General features: G+C 41.4%; 2 protein-coding genes and 1 non-coding gene across 3 annotated transcripts; 1 reads left to right on the plus strand and 2 right to left on the minus strand.

Moving 5' to 3' along the window:
* The first annotated feature begins 465 nt into the window (after positions 1–465).
* LOC143613613 (uncharacterized) lies at positions 466–2,696 on the plus strand. The gene is made up of 3 exons (XM_077087278.1): positions 466–1,556; positions 1,635–1,896; positions 1,970–2,696. Exons 1-3 carry the CDS (start codon positions 571–573, stop codon positions 2,147–2,149), a joined length of 1,428 nt encoding a protein of 475 aa, XP_076943393.1. The 5' UTR covers positions 466–570; the 3' UTR covers positions 2,150–2,696.
* Positions 2,697–3,809: 1,113 nt separating this feature from the next.
* On the minus strand, positions 3,810–5,464 carry LOC143613617 (large ribosomal subunit protein eL43). Its single transcript, XM_077087281.1, has 5 exons — positions 5,369–5,464; positions 5,182–5,221; positions 4,388–4,476; positions 4,194–4,276; positions 3,810–3,980 (listed from the first exon to the last, which is right to left on the minus strand). The coding sequence occupies exons 1-5, from the start codon at positions 5,369–5,371 to the stop codon at positions 3,917–3,919; spliced, it is 279 nt and encodes a 92-aa protein (XP_076943396.1). The 5' UTR covers positions 5,372–5,464; the 3' UTR covers positions 3,810–3,916.
* Positions 5,465–8,307: 2,843 nt separating this feature from the next.
* LOC143613623 (U5 spliceosomal RNA) lies at positions 8,308–8,424 on the minus strand. Its single transcript, XR_013150150.1, has one exon. It is a non-coding gene; the product is annotated as a U5 spliceosomal RNA (small nuclear RNA).
* Between the last annotated feature and the right edge of the window lie 12,757 nt (positions 8,425–21,181).

A 21,181-nucleotide genomic window follows, 5' to 3' on the forward strand; every position in this document is an offset into this window, starting at 1 on the left:
ATTCAGGTTGTTTGTTATTCGTACCGTTACCGGTTTCAAAAGCGTTAGAGATTTGGAAATAAAAAAACAAAGTGGTACAAAAACGGGTACCGTACCGAAATACCTGTACCAATACTCATACCCATACCATACCGAAAAATTTGATACGAGTATTGGTACATGTTTTTATTGATTTTTGGTACGAGTACGAATACAAGTAATGTTCCAAGCTCAACCCTAACGGTCATTTCTTGAACTGACCATGTTTTATCTCACCATACTGTCGTGCCTATATTCCGATATTACAAATTTAGTCAGTACCAGCCGCCCGAAAACGTAAATACCCGAAACACAAAGGTCTAAAAACAAACACTTAATGGTCCCACCAAAGACCCATACCCGAAATTACAAAAGTAACCCCATAGTTTCCATAAGTGGCTCATTCACACCTCATCTATTTATATCTTCAAACCTTCCTTTTATTCTTCTTTCTTCTTTCCAATTCCAAAAAACCAGACGATTCACCACAACCCACCTGAATCATAATATTATTATTATTATTATTCATTCTTGGATCAATCGATGGTGTAAATGCGTCAGAAGAAAACCCAGATCGGAGATTCAAATTCAAGAATCATCCCAATCCCAAATCTTCAAATCCAATTACCATTACAATTACAACAAACAACCAATCACGATGAAACCCTACTGTCAAATCCTGTCAAAAGACCTGTGGTTATGAATACCCATCATAATATTAATAATAATCATACCCATCACCATCCGTACAATCATTCCAGAAGAAATTTGAATAAAAAATCATTAATTTGTTGTTCGTCTTCTGAAGCTTTGCTAGCCACCAAAACACTTGCTGTTAAACTCTTGAAGTTTACTCATGTTAAGCTTTTCTGGGTTAAAGTTCCTTTTAGGGTTTTGATTCTCCTGTTTTTGCCTTCAATTTATTATTTTTCATTAAGTTATAGGTCTTTTTATCTTTATATACTCTTTCTTATTGCTTTCTCTAGTGTCGTCTTATCCTCGTTTAATATTAGTAGCCTTCAGACTGCGAATCTGCCGTCTATTCGGTTATTCGTCGCCCGAAACTTCCCAAGTTTGAATCTTTACAAAAATAAAAGTTCATCGAAAACATGCCCGCCAGTTGTTTGGTCAATTGGCTCAAAGACCCGATTCGGGGAGGAAACGAATTCGGGGTTTTTAGTGAAGGCGTATAGTAACGGGGATGTTTACGAGGGTGAGTTTTATAAAGGGAAGTGTTCGGGAAGTGGTGTTTATTATTATAGTTTGAATGGGAGGTATGAAGGGGATTGGGTTGACCAGAAGTATGATGGATATGGTGTCGAAACGTGGGCTAAAGGGAGCCGATACCGAGGGCAGTATAGGCAGGGATTGAGGCACGGTTATGGTGTTTATAAGTTTTACACGGGGGATATGTATGCTGGTGAATGGTTTAAGGGTCAGTGTCATGGTTGTGGGATTCATACGTGTGAAGACGGTAGCAGGTATTCTGGTGAATTCAAAGGCGGGATTAAACACGGGCTTGGTTATTATCGTTTCAGGTCAAATTTTCAACCAAAGCTATTGAATTTGTATGATATTATTGTTGCGTTATTGATATGTATGATGCGATTGAGCAGAAATGGGGACACGTATGCTGGAGAATATTTTGCAGACAAAATGCACGGTTTTGGTGTTTATCGTTTTGCAAATGGGCATAGGTATGAGGGCGGTTGGCATGAAGGAAGAAGACAAGGTTTTGGTATGTATACTTTTAGAAACGGTGAGACTCAATCGGTTCACTGGGATAACGGGGTTTTAACTGTTTCAACTTCCAAAGATTCAATCTTTACTGGTTCGTCTTCTTCGGTTACTCATGTCAAAGTCCTTAAAGCAGTCCAGGTAAATCAAACAACTGTCGTTGTAGTCTTATGGTTTATGAATCTGATGTATCTAATGTTTGGTTGTGTTACAGGAAGCAAGACGTATAGCTGAGAAAGCAATGACTGCAGTTGATATTGATGAGAGAGTGAACCGAGCCGTGACTGCAGCTAACCGGGCTGCCAATGCAGCAAGGGTGGCGGCAGTTAAGGCAGTTCAGAACCGTGTGCAGCAGCGGGGTGACCGTGATGATCTACCGCCAGACATGGTCTGAAATGTTACGGTGGGTAGTGGTCCAAGGAGGTGGTGCCGCCTGGAACCGCAATCAAGTGCAGATTGAGGAGCAAATGGCGTCCCTCTTTGTGAGAATAATTATATGTTTATATCTAATATTATTATTATTATTATTATTATTATTATTATTATTATTATTATTATTATTATTATTATATGGTGGTGTTGTTGTTACCACTAATAGGCTTATGAAGGCGCTAAAGTGCCTGTTTCGTTTTTGTATGAAATGAAAAGGATATTTGAGGAAGGGGCTAATCGCAGCATAATAATAATAATGGTGCTGCGTAGCCACCGAGATTCATGAGAGTTAGGAGGCCTTTTTCTTGCCCTTTGCCTCTTTTGTTCAAATGTAAAATGTACATGCTTGTGTTTTTACTCGAAAAACAAATCAACTGAGTTAGTGTTGTATGAATCTAATGTTTGTATCAGTGGATGTGTAATGGTATTTGAAAAGAGGTCCCACATATGTGATATGCCTCTGGCTTTTATGTAGCTTTTGAGAAGTCTTGTAGCACACTTGTTTATCAAGATCACATGGGATCCTTCATGTGGGTTCTCAGATATATGTTTACATGTTTTCTTATTTACTCTTTGTTAGTACTTGACTACTTGTCATTTTGATGTTGCTTTTGAAACTATTAGTGATATGATTTTGGTACTTGGTTTTGTGCACACAAAAAGATGGTACTTGAGCAAGGAATGTATATCTCATCATTCATAAACATAACTGTTTTTGTACCTTTACCAAGAATCTTGAATATGTGGAATTCAAAGTAAAGATATGGAGGATTACTTTACTTCCATCATTTGTGTTTCCTTTAAGTAGCCAATGTGGGGCACATCTCACCCAGCCCCATACTCTTCAGCCTTCTACCTCCCTTCAAGATTTAAGCAACTCATATGACAGGCTAAACAAGATCTTGTACAAGTAACAATTTGTTTCATTTTAGGTGCAATCACATTTTCATTATTTGGTCACACCGGTTTTGGGGTTTCTTTGGTTGCCTTGTTTTTGGGAATGCGTTAAGGGTTTCGATTGTGTTAAAACGATTCAGCTACGTCTGAACCAAGTGAATTAACGTGGCTTATAAGTCCTCTTGTAAGTTGTAGTTAATGATGATTACAAGTCCTCTTGTAAGTTGTAGTTAATGATGATTACGCATGGTGTTTTCACGCATGTAAATGAATTCACGGTCAATGTCTTCACTTTCACACCAACAAATGATTTTGATGAAACGAGGGACACCACGTTATGGCGTCATGTTTTGATGTTAAAAGACTTTGGATTGGAATGTGGAGATTTTTCGAATATAGAATAATGACGTATTTGTTTGACTATGATTGTGAGATTGAGTTTAATTTGTACGGATATAATTAGGGTGTAACGCGTTGAACCACTTGTAAATTACTTGGGATTAGTTAAGTAAAAGCTTGATACAAGTTTAGCTTTAACTAAATCCCGCCCGAGCTTGAGCCTTATATAAAGAAAACTCTTCTGTTTAACAAGGTTGAGCCCAAGCTTGATACATAAGTATTGTAAACAGAGATGGTACAAAAGTACTGATATATGAAAAGTGCATATCAAGACGCTTATGTAACATGCAATCAAACATAAACTTTCCAAGTGAAAAACCGAGGTCTCAACATAACTCTTGATTGATTCAACTAATGCATAGTCTGGCAAGATCCAGCAAAGCGCAAAACAGTAAAAGAAAATTGACATGAAAACATGACTGCATTCTAACATTTAACTCTCAGTCTGCTCCCTCAGCCTACGAATTGTGCTCCTCACTGTCACAGCACTTGCGGTACTGTTCAAAAGATAAAAAGAAAAACGTGAGTAGGTTGTTACACAAGTACAGAAATTTAACTAGATGTAGCAAAATAGTCAGGTCAGGCAAGTTTGATAACGGGCCAGAAAGGGTACCAGTTCAAAACAGTCAAAACTTTGACCCGTTAACACTTCTTTGTCTATTTTTAAATACTATATAAACTTAATGCAAAAGAATGAAGAGAATTATTACTTCAAAGTGTATGCACCGCCAGCTTTGACTTTGCCACAGTCCTTGCAACCCCAAATCCCAACGGCCTTTCTCTTCACTGCATACTGTGTTATTGAAATACAAGATATATTAGCAGCAGATAGTTCAAAGCAAAGAACATTAAAACAGCTTTCTTGTTAAGTTATAAGCATGAAAAACTATGACAATATCTTTACCTTGCCACAGAATTCACAGAAAAACTTGCTGTGCTGGCTGACTTCCATTTTCTTGATCTGTTTTCTCAAACTAGCACCATAACGGGTACCTGAACAAGATACAAAATGTCTAAAAATGTAAGTAAGGCTGTAAACAAACTGACCATCCAGCGAACAGTTCGGCGGGAAATTCATTTAGTAAATGAACGAACATGAAAAGAGGTTGCATTTGTTCATTTGTGTTCGTGAATGTTCAGTAATGTGTTCATTTATGTTTGTTAGATAAAGGTTTGTTTTATATTTTTATAGCATTTTATTTGTAACAACCAACCTAGCATTTAACTTTTATAATTTTATTGTTTATGTTCAGTTCATTCCATTAATGTTTTATAAAGTCTTGTTATAACTAACAACAAATCTAGCTCGTGCTTCGTTGGCATTATCGTAATAGAGCTGCCGACTGGCGGATGATTACGTTTATCTCAAGTAACTAACTTTATATTTTATTAATGTGATTATGCCAAATGTTTTGAATAAGAAAGTTGCTTTTTTTTCAAATAGTAGACGTTTGTTGGTGTTCGTGAAGAAGTTCAATTCCTTAATAACGAAACACAAACAGGATTCTCTGTCCGCTTAGCGTTTATGAACAGGTCTAATTCTAAACGTACGGACATAAACAAGGCTATGTTCGGCTTGGTTCATTTACAGCCCTAAAAGTAAGACATCGGTGACTCGGTGTTTATATATTATTAATTAATAATACAAATAACATCTTATTCCAATGTCTATTAAAACGACGAAGCACTAAATCTTACCATACTTTCCAACAATACCAGCCTTCTTTGTCCTCTTTGTCTGCAATTATTAATTTATTTTTTAAAGAAAATTACATTAACAAACGTGACTGATAATAAACGAATAGAAAGCATCGGTAAAAAGCATTTGTATATCAAAATATTTGGTATATAGATACAGAGAGAGAGAGAGAGAGAGAGAGGTTACCATTTTGCAAGATCGGGAGAGAAGACACAGCGCGGCAGCTAAAGACGGCGAGAAGGAGCTCAAACCCTAATACGCTTACGCTATTTATACTATTGAACAAAATAGACGGTTATGGTTAAGTGAATTTGATTAACTGGTCAATCGGTTATGATTATGTTTATGGTTAATGTGTCTTTGTTAACCGAATCTTGTATGTTTGATTGTTTGAGTTTTCTTTTCCCGATTTTATACCTTTAGAATTGTTTAATATTTTGACAAAGTTTGGAACCGACATATTTTATTTTTAAAACTTTATATTTGAGCTTGGAGCATCATCGCTAAACTATTTTCGCCCGGAACAAAATAAATAAGTTGAGCAATTAACTGAAGTTAACCAAAACCGACTTATTAGTAGGTTATGGTTAAACACTTATAATCGAACAAAACCAACTTTGCACACCCCCAATTCAATTGGCACAATAATTCATATTATCTATGTAAATAATCACATTAGTGAACTTGTTCTTTCAGGAAAATAAAATAATAAATACACTAGTGACTTTTACTTTTGTTTATAAGAGTAGTTTCACTGTAATAAAAAGTTAAAACCGATGTGTATGTCTAATAAACATTTAACTAATTTTTGTTTTATCACAATCAAATATTGTAAAGTGTTTTTAAATACTATAAATGAAAGCAGGGGGAAGCCGACTTTTACTTTTCCGTTAGATTGATAGTCATTTACAACAAAAAAAAAATTGAAGTTAGAAATGTTACTAGTTACGTTATCAATATAATTATCTACATATATTAAAGTTAAAGTTTAGTGTCACACAAGTTTCATTGGTCCAAGTGGTGATACCAAATTGGTCAACATTCAACAACCTTTTTTAGTTACGGTATCATCATGAATGTAATGGAAATCGACTGACTTCACGTAGAGTTACCTCTCAACGTCCGGGACTAACAATGTTCAATTTTCGAGATAAGTATTATATCAGTTGACTCGTATCTTTTTTCTGACCAAAAGCTCTAAAACATTTGTAATTCAGAAAAACACTTAACGATAATTGAGATTCATTGAGATAAAAATAGTCGAAATGTTGGAAAGTTGACATTGATTTTTAAAGATGGGATTATCATCAACCAATACACAAAATGTAAGATTATTTATTTCCGATCAGCCTTAAGTTTTTAACTTTATAATTCAGCATATATATTACTTTTTAGTTATGATGAAAGTCTTAAAAATATTAGTATAACTTTTTTCATTTAGTTATACATATTAAGAGATTAATCATTTAAACATAAAACCAATCTTAGTTATATGGATTTTTTTTAGAGAAAATATTGATCCTTTTATATATAACACAAACCGTTAAGTCAAAGACATTCTTGATCCTTATACTAGCGTTTTTTTTGTGTCCTATTAACCAAAGTACAGGTAAATCAAATATTGTTAAAGATACGATTGCAAACTAGCATAACCGAGAGCTCAGCCAAAGCTCGAACTTGATTTGATAAATCGACGATTTTTCATGGTACAAGTTTGAGTTCAACCTAGAGGAAGATTCGAGTTCAACTCGTGTAGCATGAATCTCTTGAAATTACAAAAAGTTATCTTAAAAACATTATACCCTCTAATTAAAAAAAGCTCAAAAGTAGTCGACTTGACCAAGTTAATAATAACTCGATTGAGGTGGTGTTATCATGCTTAACAGTGTAAAAATTAATTCGATTAGTTATCATTCATTTAACGAGTTAATGGTCATTTTCGTCCATGTGGTTTGCTACTTTCGCCACTTCAGTCCAAAATTTTTAATTTTGTCAATTTAGTCCTCATAGTTTTAAATATTAGCCAATTACGTCCCATCCGTCTAACGGCATCCAGCTATGCCGTTAGTTTAAGGGTATTTTTGTCTTTCTCCTTTTAATTTTGAGTTAATGGTCATTTTAGTCCCTGTGGTTTGATATCTTTGTCAATTCAGTCCAAAGTTTGAAAATTTGTCAATTTAATGTTCAGTTTAATTCAGTTTTTTTTTTTTATTTTTTATGTTTTTTGTTTATAACCCTAAAGAGCATAATTCAAGCCCAAAACCATCGAGCAACCTCAAATACTGGTATGCATTTACTCTGTTGACAAAAGTAATCATACCCCCCCCCTTATATTTAGTTTCTAGACATTTCCTAAAATCTTCTCCATGGTGGAATTCAATGGTAAAGTGGTCAAGATAATTCCCTGAAACTGAATTATACAGAAAAAACTAAAAATTGTTTTGTTGATTAATGTATAATAGTTGATTACGACCCAGATTTTCGTTATGATATGTTAATCTCCAAACCCTAAATATTATGCATTCATCAAAGAAACGATTTTTAGTTTTTTCCGTACAATTCGGTTTCACGGAATTGCTTTGACCACTTTACCATTGAATTCCACCATGGGAGAGAGTTTAGGAATCGCCTAGAAACTAAATACGAGAGGAGGGGGTATGATTACTGTTGTCGACAGAGTAAATGCAGACTTGTTTTGGGCTTGGATAATGCTCTCTAGGGTTATAGAAAAAAAACTGACTTAAATTGACAAAATTTTAAACTTTGGACTGAATTGGCAAAAGTATCAAACCACAGGGACGAAAATGACCAATAGCTCAAAATAAAAAGGAGAAAGACAAAAATACCCTTAAACTAACGGCATAGCTGGATGCCGTTAGACGGATATGACGTAATTGGCTAATATTTAAAACTATGAGGACTAAATTGACAAAAATACAAATTTTAGACTGAAGTGGCGAAAGTAGCAAACCATAGGGACGAAAATGGCCATTAACTCTACATTTAACTAAAATATATTATAATCAAGTTATGTCAGCTAACTAATATACATTAAACTTAAGTTTTGTCAACCGGAAACAAAAGCAAAAAATTCGAGTTTAAGATTTTACTAAAGAATTGGTTGGAGGCCTTGCACAGTAAGGACTCTCCAAAAATTAAGGTATGCCATTATTTGCAACGAATACACGGTATTCTTTAGTAAAAGGCGAAAGAATAGTTCGCTTTGTATTCATTGCATAGATGCGTGGCTTTTGAACACATATCTGATTGCTTTTTATAATAGCTTCTACGGCTGACAATTCGTGTCTTAACAGGTTTAACAGGTAAGAAGCGACGCGCGTAACACAAATATCAAACTTGAATACAACTAGTTTCAGAGGCGGATCCAGAAATTTTCGCTAAGGTGAGCACAAAAATGATCAGCAAAAAAATAGGTCGGGTCAAAAAGAACTTGACCGACCAACAATTCTAGAGGCCCAGAGCAGAATGAACTTTTGAGTATCAATTTGTTGCACCTTCTTAAAGCCTTCTCAGCTCGTCCATCATCTCTATCTCAATAACAACACTAAAAATCAATATATTTCTTTTTTTTTTCAATTCAATAATATTTTTTTATACCTTTATCATTACAGTTTTCACCTTCCTCTGCTCACAACCCATTTAATAAATATTTAAAAATAAATATGAGCAAACACAGTTTCGCCAAATTTATAAAAAAATCACTAACGTTTCTTTTTCATCTACTCACAACTACTCAAACCCTTATCCTATAATCTATAAAACCCTCTCACAAAAGTTTAGAAGATGAATTAAGAATGTTCTTAAAATTCAAATTGTAATTCACCTATTTCATGAAAATTATATATGATAACATCATAAATAATAAAACAATAAACTTTAGTTATTTAACCAATAAAAAACCTTATATAAAAAATTAACAAACAAAACCAACTTAACCATAGATTAAACTAAAAATATAGATTTGTTAAAACAAAAAGAAAAAAGAAATAAGTAAATAATAAAAATCACAATAATAATAATAATATAAATAACTTGGTTTGACTTGGAAGTTGGACCATAGGTTATACACATAAAAGCTGTTAATTAAATAAAATATAACCACTACCCTTAATAATGACTATATCATCTTCTTCCTTGCACAAAACTAATCACAATGACTATATCATCTTCTTCCTTGCACAAAACTAATCACGGTACATCGGAAAAACCGGAAAAAGAAAATGCATGCTTCTCTCTCTTCACTTATTTTCTTTTCTGTACTTGAAGAGGTAGGTCCCAGCAGAGCCCAGTTGGACCCGCAAGACTCACCTTGAAGAGGGACGTCTGCGCAAAGACCAACTGGTTCCGCAGGACCCACCATGCTCAAAGAGATGAAGACCTTACGCGCAGTACGCAAGCTGTTCCCGCAGGAAAAGCCTCCCAAAGGTGAAGTACCCCGCCTGTTCCCGCAACTGCGGATACAAGCCATCAGGGAAGGCTACCCGCACTAATAGCAAGGCTACACGCACAAGGCACTAACTCTCAATAATTCAGTAATGTCACCTGAAGAAGGAATGAGCAAGGCGGGAATACTCCCGCCCAAATGAGCTAGTCCGTACGCTTCTGGAGGATCTTTTGTACTATACCTGCCAATGTATGGACAAAATAGACAAGATCTGACCAAAGCAGCCCATGAACCAATCACAGGGTGACAGCTCACTGACAACAGTACGACGAGCAGCACGCTCTAGTACTTAATGTCACCATCAGCCGCTGCCTACTCACCAAACCTCATCGTGGCACGCACATAGCCTGCAGTTGGTGGAAAAGGAATAGTACACAGCCGGCCATGTCACTATCAGCCGCTGCCTACCCACCAACCACCAGCACGGCACGTGCGTAGCCCACAGTTGGTAGAAAAGGAATATTATACAGCTGGCTGTACCTGCTTGGAAACCTACCTTCGGCTATAAATACTCCAACACCTTGGAACGGTATGATTATCATCATATACTATCTTATACCATCACATATCTTATCTGCTCTAGCTATTTCTCTTAATATACATTTATATTCAGAGCAATCTAGTCTGATTCTCACCCCGGAGGGTGGTCACAAGGAGGTACCCCCCCTTCTCAGTGACGAGCTCACGGTGTCTGTATTGCAGGTCATCAGAAGAATAACCATCTTTGCCGGACCAAACCCTCGTGGGAAACATCTACTTGACCCTAAGATTATCCGTAATCTGCCGGGGTCACTTAGTGTTTCTTCATTGGCGCCATCCGTGCATAAAAGCTAGAACTAATTTTCTCAGTTTTTTTAAAACCTCTGGAAAGATGGTTAAGGTTACTCCGGTGCCAAGGCCAGCGAGTGACCAAGAAACCCCGGTAACCACAACCCCAGCTACTGGGGGGAACACTGGCGAGTACACAATTTTTACGAACACTACCCCGGTTACCCAAGCCGGGGCAAGTGCAGTAAACAATCCTCCCCTGGGATTCATTGATACCCAGTTGGAGAAACAACAGACGAGGCTCCCCCGCCAAACACTTGATCAAGTTAAAGCGTGGGCGGAAGCACCTCAGAAGGAATTCCAAGCTGAGTTGGATGAACGCTTACGTTCACTCCAACAGGCTGACGAATTAGGAAGCACTCGACAACAGCTCAACATGAGTTATGAGTGCGAGTATGATGAAGATTGCGAAGAATCTGACAGTGACGCAAACCCGCGCCATAAGGCGAAAGGGAAGCGTAAAGAAGCAGATTTCCACAAAAGAAATTTTGGAGAAACCTTCAAACCAAGAAACGCGGGGGGAAACCCACGTGACTTCTCCAAAACCTTTAGACCAACTGTTGCAAATGCGGGAACGTCCAAGTTTGCAAGGGACATTGCGGAAGCAATCGCCCCGAAGAGTGCCAAACAGATGTCCAACATCGGCACTTATGATGGTATATCCGACCCAGATGATCACTTGAACAGATTCATAGTGGGGGCAACCGTCAGCAACTGGACGGAACCCACATGGTGTTATATGTTCCAGATGACACTGGTTGGAGCGGCCAGGGCGTGGTTTGATCGTTTACCGGTCCACCACATCTATGATTGGGCGGACTTCCAACACAAGTTCAGCAAGCACTTCAGCCAACAGAGGAAATATACTGAAGAGCAGTGGACGATCCTCAACTGCGTTAGAGAAGAGGATGAATCTTTACTAGACTTCATCACTCGCTTCAACTCGAAAAAGTTGGGTCTGGGTACCATAAGCGAAGATCTTGTTCGCGCCGCTTTCATCCAGGGCGCCGAATACCCAGAGCTTATCCGCACGTTGACGGGTAAAGACGGCATGCCATCCACATGGGATGCCATCATGACGGCGGCCAAGCGCTTTGCTGAAACGGAGAAGCAACTGGGTAGGGATCTTCCCCAGAGTACAAACTTCTACACGCAGAGGACTAGAGAAAACAACGTCCGGACCGCCCGACAAAACAAAAAGAGGAAGCTAGGCATTTGGCAGTCAAGGGTAAACTTTGACACCTCATCCAGCTCTCGCCCTCTAGTAGGCGGAAGGGATAACACGCACCCATCAAGCCGAAACCCCCGGTGGACGCCACTCACCAAAAGCGTCATGGAGATATTTTCCACCGAAAAACTCCCATGGCCAAAAGCTCCAATGGTCCGGCAGCGACATAACGCGGATCGGAGCAAATTCTGTGACTTCCACGGGACAAAGGGTCACACCACCGAGGAGTGTATATCCTTGAGGGATATTGTTGAAACATTCGTCAAGGATGGAAAACTTACACACCTTGTGGCATCAATCAAGAATGGAGGAAAGAATGATAACCGATACAAAAGCAACGGATGAAAGCCCGTTGACATCAGCATCCACATGGTTCATAGTAACATCAGAGGAAGAAAAAGACGAACAACCGAACCATGCGCGTGGAAGGAAGCTGAGGTGCGCTTCCCGCGAGTGCCAGGAGGACCCAGCAAAGAAGGCCCTATCATCATCAAAAGCCAGCTGGGGCACTACATCACTTCCCGCACTCTTGCTGACAACGGCGCCTCGTCAATGGTTATGTACAGGCAGTTCTTCGACAAGCTAGACGACGAAGACAAGGAACGCCTGGAAACGGTCTACGCCTCGATGGAAGGGTTCGACGGCAGCACAAACACCCCCTGGGTATCCTATCTTTCCCCGTCATTCTCACAGACGGGAAACACTCCCGCACAGAAGACGTGGACTTTGTCGTAATGAGGAAGCCACACCACACATACGACATTCTCTTCGGGAGAGACGGGATGGCAAGATTCAATGCCGTGGTATCTTCAGTCCACTGCATGATGGGATGGCCAACAGCTGAGGGTGTAGCGATGATCACCGGTATTCCCCAGGTATGCATCGCATCTGTCTCATCAAAACCCAAACCAAAGATGGCTAAACTAACCATCACCGAACCAGAAGAACGGGCCTTCAATGGCAAATACCCTGACCAGGCTGTTACCATTGGCCCAACAGTCACTGATCCTACGCGCACCTTACTCAAACGCTTACTACAGAAAAACGCTGACATCTTCGCGTGGATACCAGCTGACATGACTGGTGTACCTCGAAGTAAGGCAGAGCATAAGCTCAAGTGTGACCCGGCTTTTACGCCAGTCATACAAAAGCGCAGAGTAATGGGGGCGGAACAAGCTAACGCGTGTAGAACCCAAGTCAAGGAACTCCTTGACGCGGGCATTGTACGCGTTAGCAGATATCAAACATGGGTTGCAAATCCCGTTATGGTACCGAAGTCTAACAAACAATGGCGCATGTGCATAGATTTCAAAGACTTAAACAAAGCATGCCCCAAAGATTGTTACCCGTTACCCGAAATTGATCTTAAGGTAGATTCGTTAGCACTGTTTCGCCTTAAATGCTTCCTTGATGCGTATATGGGGTACCATCAAATCCACATGGCCGTTGACGATCAGGACAAAACCGCATTTCGGACGCCCGATGGCACACTTTGTTATCAAATGATGCCATTCGGACTTAAGAATGCCGGGTCCACATACCAACGCCTGATGGACAAAGAGTTTCATGGCCAAATTGGGAGGAACTTGGAAGTCTACATGGATGACTTGGTCATCAAAAGCCCTGACCCAGAAACGATGTTGAAAGACATCGAAGAAACTTTCAACACGCTCAGAAAGATAAACATGAAGCTCAACCCGAGCAAGTGTTCCTTTGGGATGGAAGAAGGGAAGTTCTTAGGAGTCATTGTTACTAAAGATGGCTTCAGAGCGAACCCTGAAAAGGTCGAAGCCATTATCAAAATGGAATCACCTACTACCGTCAAGCAAGCTCAGACACTGAATGGACGCCTAGTCGCACTTAACCGCTTTTTGGCAAACCATGCGGATAGGTCGTTCCCATTCGTGTCAACATTGAGAAACTGTTTAAAGAAAACGCACTTCCGCTGGACACCAGAAGCGGAAGCAGCTTTTCAGGAAATTCGGTCACGCTTGATCGAACTCCCAACGCTCACAGCACCAGAAGCGGGGGAGGAATTAATCCTATACCTTTTCACCACAGTTAGAGCAACCGGGGCCGTCCTGCTGGTAGAGCGAAAAGGCATCCAGATGCCAATCTACTATGTTAGCCATGTCCTAACAGACGTAGAAACCCGGTACTCTACCCTGGAAAAATTAGTCTTAGCACTTGTACAGGCTTCACGCAGGCTAAGACGATATTTCCAAAGTCACCCAATCACCATTCTCACCAACTTCAAACTCGCAAACGTTTTAGGCAAACCCGAATTGTCAGGACGCCTAGCCAAATGGGCAATAGAATTGGGAGAATACGCGATAAAGTACAAGCCGAGGCCAGCCATAAAAGGCCAGGTCTTGGCCGACTTTATTGCAGAAGTCCCCGCTTCGCGGGAGAAAGAGTGCCAGGAGGAGGCTCAACCCTCTCCAGCACAGGACATCGATGATGTCTGGCGACTCTACACTGATGGAGCAGCCAGCAACGAGGGCTCAGGCGAAGGGTTGAAACTAACCAACCCAGCAGGCCAAGAATACACTTACGCTATTCGACTGGATTTTCCAAGTACGAATAACGAAACGGAGTATGAAGCATTCTTGGCCGGGCTGAGAATTGCGCGTAAGATGGGAGTGAAAAACTTGGAAGCCCACGTGGATTCCATGTTAGTAGCAAATCAAATAAACGGGACGTATACGGCCGTGAACGACACAATGGCCCTGTACCTCGCACAAGCATAAACCCTTATGCGCGATTTTAACGATTGTAAAGTCATACACGTCAAGCGTAGCGAAAACAAATCTGCGGATGCGTTAAGCAAGCTTGCATCATTAGCCTTCACCCACTTGGGAAAGGACATCCGCATTGAACTTCTTGGAGCACCATCAGTCCCGCACAAGGAAATCTGTGTCATCCAAACCGGTACAGAAACGTGGATGACACCAATAATAAATTACCTTGCGGCGGGTATACTACCAGAGTCAAAAACACAGGCAAGAAAAATACGCTGTAAAGCACTGAACTATCAACTCATCGATGACATCCTTTACTGTAACACCCGGTAATTTCCCAATCCCATAAACCAAGTAATCAACCTAATTATTAGGAGATTGTGAATGTTATGCGCGCCATTATCAGCGCGGGCATATGTTATATGCGCCATGCGCTGATGCGATGCGCGCCATGTTATGATCAGCGCGGGCATATGTTATATGCGCCATGCGCTGATGCGATGCGCGCCATGTTATGATCAGCGCGGGCATATGTTATATGCGCCATGCGCGGATGCGATGCGCGCCATGTTAGGATCAGCGCGGGTATATGTTATGTGCGCCACGCGCACAGGTTTTGTGTTTTCATAACTTAATTTCATGTCGTTTGTCTAATGGGTTAGCCGCCCCGCTTGATGCTAAGGCGGGTGCATACCTCTTCAATAATCAAATCATTTATGCGCGCGCGCGGAAAAAGGAACTAACCTCCCCGCATGGCGGGAACATTGAGAGCTAGTTTGTTTGAAGCTCCAAGATGGAATTGACTTCAACATAACTGATCACTATGTTGAAATACCAAGACCTCATGGAGAATCTACAAATGAAACTCAACGTCCCTGACTACGAGAAGGTTACGCATCTACCCGCATCAAACAAAAAGGAGTTATGTGCGACACCTGCGGGAAGAATCCCCGCGGGACACCTTAAAACTAAACCCTTTACGCATGAACGTCTGCACAGAAACCAACCACCTTCTCGCTTAAATCCAAAAGTTCACCCTGTTAATAAACTCTGAGAACGCTGGTTCCAGCAGAGCCAGATGGACTCGCAGGATTCCTTATAAGGACGCCTGCGCAGTGATACGCGCAGGATTCGTTACAAGGACGCTTGCGCGAAGACCAACTGGAGCCGCCGAACCCACAACGTTCAAAGAAATGGCCTTCACGCAGAAGGCTATACGCGCAAGGCTACACGCACAAAACACTTAGTCTATTCTTCAGATGTAAGGGGATTACCCCCGCCCAGAATGAACCAGTTGCGTGTTTCAGAGATTTTTACCTTTTGACTGCACACTGACAACAGTACCAGGAAAAGTATACTGTAACACGAAATGTCAGCTGTCAGCCGCACCTACTCTCACCAACCACAGTCCTGCATGTACTGTCAAATCCATCAGAATCTTTATAACCACTCCCTAGGACCATCACCCCCATCCCTAAATAAATAATAATAATAAACCCCATACCTTGTCATCATTACACCCAATATGATAAGATTTCAATCCCCTAAATCAAGGGATTGTGTTCCCTTGAATTTGCCTATAAATAAGTATCAATTCTTGAATAAAAATATCACACAAACACACTTCGAACTCCTCTCTTAAACCTGTAATTCTGCACTAACCATCTCCCGAGCATCCGTTTCCAGTTCCGTTTCCATCACTAGGTAAGCCGAAACTTTAGTCTTAAGATTTACTTTCCTGACCGACCCTTATATTCTTCGATTTCTTGATCTTAATATACATATTTCTTGTTATTTAAACATATTCTAGACTTCCAATTCCGAGGCTAACATCAGGAAACCCGAATCTCGTTTAATCTCTCTTTAAACCATCACTTAACAAGAATCACAGGTGAGTCTCACAGCCCCTATTTTCACTGTTTTTAAACTGTTTTCGGGGCGAGGGACACATGTTTAAATTATGTTTTATCATGGTATATTTACAAGCAATGCAAACGATTATCTGTTCATTGTGTTTATCTTGGTTTTCAATGTAAGTGCGCAAGTTTTAGACAGTGATCACTCGTCAGTGGAACTCTAAGGGTAGGGACTACTGTGTTTGATCAACCCACTCGTAGGGGTCGCACCTCTTTGCATAGACGAGTGCCTAGTATGGTCATGGGGTAGTACTACTGGTAAAGCCCGCTCGTAGGGGTCGCACCTCTTTGCACGGACGAGCGCCTAGTTTTCCGAGCACAACGTCCGCGCGTAACCCGCGGGACGGTATTGTTTTAGCTCGTAGTGGCAGCGCCACTTTGCATGGACGAGCCCGGTTTTTCAGAAATGTCCGCGCGTAACCCGCGGGACGGTTTTATCAAGCATATGTTTTAATGGTGTTATCAGAAATATGTTTCAATATGGTTTTATCAAGGATATGATGCAATACGATTTATCAAGTCGCCAAAACTTGTGAACACACTCAGTTTATACTGATTCAAATGTTTTTACGTGTCTTTCAGGTGATAATTAGTAGCGCAAGGAGTCACACTTAGAGCACTTCACGCAGAACATCTATAAAAATGGTTTTTGGAAGATTTTAGTTCTATCCCTTCCTCACGCGCGGTTGTTCTCGCCGTGTAAGGGGATATGGCGCGGAAATCTTCAACGTTTTTCATATGTGGATGTTTTTATATGTAATTCTAAACAATGTAATGTATTTTGTACTAGACATTTCATGCGCAATGGAAAATTTATTTGAATGTTTGCAATGACCCGTGCTTGATTATCAATTCCTACTCGCGCGCGCCCGGCTGTTTCCGCCGTTTAGGGCCGGGTGTGACAGATTGGTATCAGAGCACTGGTTATAGCGAACTAGGAAAGAAGTTTTAACCTAGACTATAACCGTAGGGGAATCGCATGAAATAATTTGCAAAGAAAATATTTTCAAAAGAAAAACCACACACACACTTAGGAACACGGGTCACACAATGTCTAGTGAACACTAGAGATAAGAACATTATGTGCTCAGGGTACATGCGCTAAGTTGATATATTTTCGTTCTCTTTTAAGAAAAACGAGAATGCCGCCAACCAGAGCCAAGGGAATTACCATGACACCCGAGGAACTCGCAGAAATAATCGCACAGGCGATCGCAACGCATGAGACCAGCAAGGCCGAATCAAGTCAGGGTCGTCAAGAGACCGAAACCCCAGAACCCGAATCAGGAGCTTTGGACAAAGGATGCTCCTATAAGACATTTATGGCCTGTAAGCCTTGGCCATTCAAGGGCACCGAAGGGGCCATTGGGCTCTACAACTGGATTGACAAAATGGAGACAGTTCTCTCCATTAGCGGGTGTAGTGAAAATCAAAAGGTCCTTTACGCGACCTGCATGTTTCAAGAAGCGGCCTCGTCTTGGTGGAAGCTTCAAGTGAAAACATTGGGACGAGAAGTTGCTCTCCACAAGACCTGGGAGGAGCTGAAGGAAATGATGATGAAAAAGTTCTGCTCTCGCGCCGAAATTCAGAGTCTACAGCAGGAATTTTGGAACCACACCATGATAGGAACTGATATCGACGCCTACAACAACCGATTCAATGAACTTTGCCAGATGGTGCCGGATATGGCGAACACGGAGGAGAAAAAGATAGAAAGGTATATTTTTGGGTTACCCCATGTTATCAGGGTTCCGCTCAATGCCACAGCGCCTCCAACCTTTGATGAGGCAGTAGCGCGGGCCATCACTCTTACAAGAGATACGGTCCGTGCGGGCATGTTGACCTCGCGCGGGAACGAGCAGCGAACCTCTGACCCCAAGAGAAAATGGAACTCTCACCACCGAGGGTCCGACTCCAAGCAACCACCGTTCAAGAAACAGGAGAGCGTAAGGGCTTACGCGATACAAGCCTTGGAGCCACCACGAAGAGGGTACAATGGGCCTCGCCCATGGCGCAGCAGATGCAAGTATCACCACGAGGGTGATTGCGCAAGCATCGTATGCGCCAAATGTAGCAGACCAGGGCACAAGGCGATAAACTGCCAGAAGGAAGCTGGAGCAAACGACAACTGCTACGCATGCGGGAAGCCAGGACATTTCAGTCGGGATTGCCCGCAAAAGAGAAACCAAGCTCGCGGGAGAGCCTTTGTGATCAGCGCGGGCGAAGCAAAAGAAGAACCGAATGTGGTAACCGGTACGTTTCTACTTAACGACCATTTTGCATCTGTCTTATTTGATACTGGCGCTGACCTAAGTTTCATATCCACTGAGTTTAAAAACTCCCTAGGCCTAGCAACCAGTAGGCTAGACACGCCTTATACTATAGAACTAGCCAATGGTAGGCAGATACGCGCGAACGAGAGGACTGAGGAATGTGTATTGGTCATGGGAGGTCACGGATTCAATATTAACTTATTGCCAATAGACTTGGGAAGCTTTGACATTGTGGTAGGCATGGATTGGTTAGTCGAGAACCACGTGGAAGTTATTTGCCATGAGAAGCAGGTTCGGATCCCACTGTTGAACGGGGAAACCTTAGTAATTCAAGGGGAAAGAAGTGGAGTTGCGATAAAACTCATTTCGTGTCTTAAGGCGCGCAAGTGCCTGAGGAAAGGATGCTACGCCTTCCTGGCGCACGTAGTAGAGAAGAAAGGAGATGAGCGAAAGATTGAGGACTTACCAGTGGTGCGCGAATTCCCGGAAGTTTTCCCTGAAGATTTGCCCGGATTATCGCCACCACGACAAGTCGAGTTTCGAATCGACTTGGTTCCAGGAGCTGCACCAGTAGCTCGAGCACCCTATCGACTAGCTCCATCCGAGATGCAAGAGCTATCCAATCAGTTGCAGGAACTATTGGATAAGGGCTTCATACGCCCAAGCTTTTCACCCTGGGGAGCTCCAGTACTATTTGTAAAGAAGAAGGATGGTTCATTTAGAATGTGTATTGACTACAGGGAACTGAACAAGCTGACAGTCAAGAATCGGTACCCCTTACCGAGGATTGACGACTTATTTGATCAGTTGCAGGGATCCAGTTATTACTCGAAGATAGATCTACGGTCAGGTTACCACCAACTTAGGGTCCATGAGGAAGACGTGCCAAAGACAGCCTTCCGAACTAGATACGGCCATTATGAGTTCTTAGTGATGCCTTTCAGGCTAACTAATGCGCCGGCTGTATTCATGGATCTGATGAACCGTGTGTGCAAACCATACTTGGATAAGTTTGTGATTGTGTTTATAGATGATATTCTGATTTACTCCCGAACCAGAGCTGAGCATGAACAACATCTGAGATTAATTTTGGAAATGCTGAAGAAAGAAAAGTTGTATGCAAAGTTTTCTAAATGTGAGTTTTGGCTTAGAGAGGTTCACTTTCTCGGTCACGTTGTAAACGAGAAAGGAATACACGTCGATCCTTCCAAGGTCAAAGCCATCGAGAATTGGGAAACGCCAAAAACACCAACTGAGGTGAGGCAATTCCTAGGACTAGCTGGCTACTATCGACGTTTCATTGAGAACTTCTCCAAGATAGCTTTACCTCTGACTGCGCTAACTCAGAAAGATAAGAAGTTTGATTGGGGCGAAAACCAGGAAGCAGCGTTTCAAATGTTAAAGCAAAAGTTATGTAGTGCGCCAATTTTGTCGCTACCCGAGGGGACGGACGACATGGTCGTCTACTGCGACGCTTCACATCAAGGACTCGGATGTGTCCTTATGCAGAGAAACAAAGTCTTAGCGTATGCCTCTCGTCAACTCAAGGCCAATGAAAGGAATTATACAACGCATGATTTGGAACTTGGAGCAGTTGTTTTCGCGCTAAAGATTTGGCGCCATTATCTTTATGGTACAAAGTGTTTGATTTTTACGGATCACAAGAGCCTTCAACATATATTTGATCAAAAGGATTTAAACATGAGGCAACGAAGATGGGTTGAATTATTGAATGATTATGATTGTGAAATAAAGTATCATCCTGGAAAGGCGAATGTGGTAGCAGACGCTTTAAGTAGGAAAGAGCGAGCAAAGACGCTACGAGTTAAGGCTCTAAGATTGACCATTCGCGCAGACCTCACTACCCGCATCCGAGAAGCTCAACAAGAAGCCTTGAAATCAGAGTTTGTCAAGAACGAATCCCTTGGGGGTATGATTAAGAATTTGGAGCTCAAAGAGAACGACACTCGATATTTTGCTAACCGCATATGGGTCCCTCTCAAAGGAGGATTGCGCGAGCAAGTGTTAAGCAAATCTCACAAAGCGCGGTATTCCGTACATCCTGGCGCAGATAAGATGTACCAAGATGTTAAAGCGCTGTATTGGTGACGTATGTCAGTAAGTGCCTGACGTGTTCGAAGGTGAAGGCTGAATACCAGAAACCGTCAGGGTTGCTTCAACAGCCAGAAATTCCCATGTGGAAGTGGGAACAAATCTCCATGGACTTCATTACCAAACTGCCAAGGACACCTGGGGGTTACAACACGATTTGGGTTATTGTAGACCGGCTAACTAAGTCAGCACACTTCCTGCCGATCAAGGAAACCGATAAGATGGAAAAGTTAGCCCGATTGTATATTCGAGAAGTAGTTTCAAAACACGGAGTTCCGGTATCCATCATTTCTGATAGAGATAGTCGTTTCACCTCAAGATTTTGGAGATCGTTACAAGGGGCTTTAGGTACTCGTCTTGACATGAGTACGGATTATCATCCCCAAACGGATGGACAAAGCGAGGGAACCATTCAAACATTAGAAGATATGTTGCG

The sequence above is a fragment of the Bidens hawaiensis genome, unplaced genomic scaffold (assembly GCF_021521415.1).
Source record: "Bidens hawaiensis isolate Kalapana, Puna unplaced genomic scaffold, B.hawaiensis_p1.1 tig00037807_1, whole genome shotgun sequence".
NCBI classification, from domain to species: domain Eukaryota; kingdom Viridiplantae; phylum Streptophyta; class Magnoliopsida; order Asterales; family Asteraceae; genus Bidens; species Bidens hawaiensis.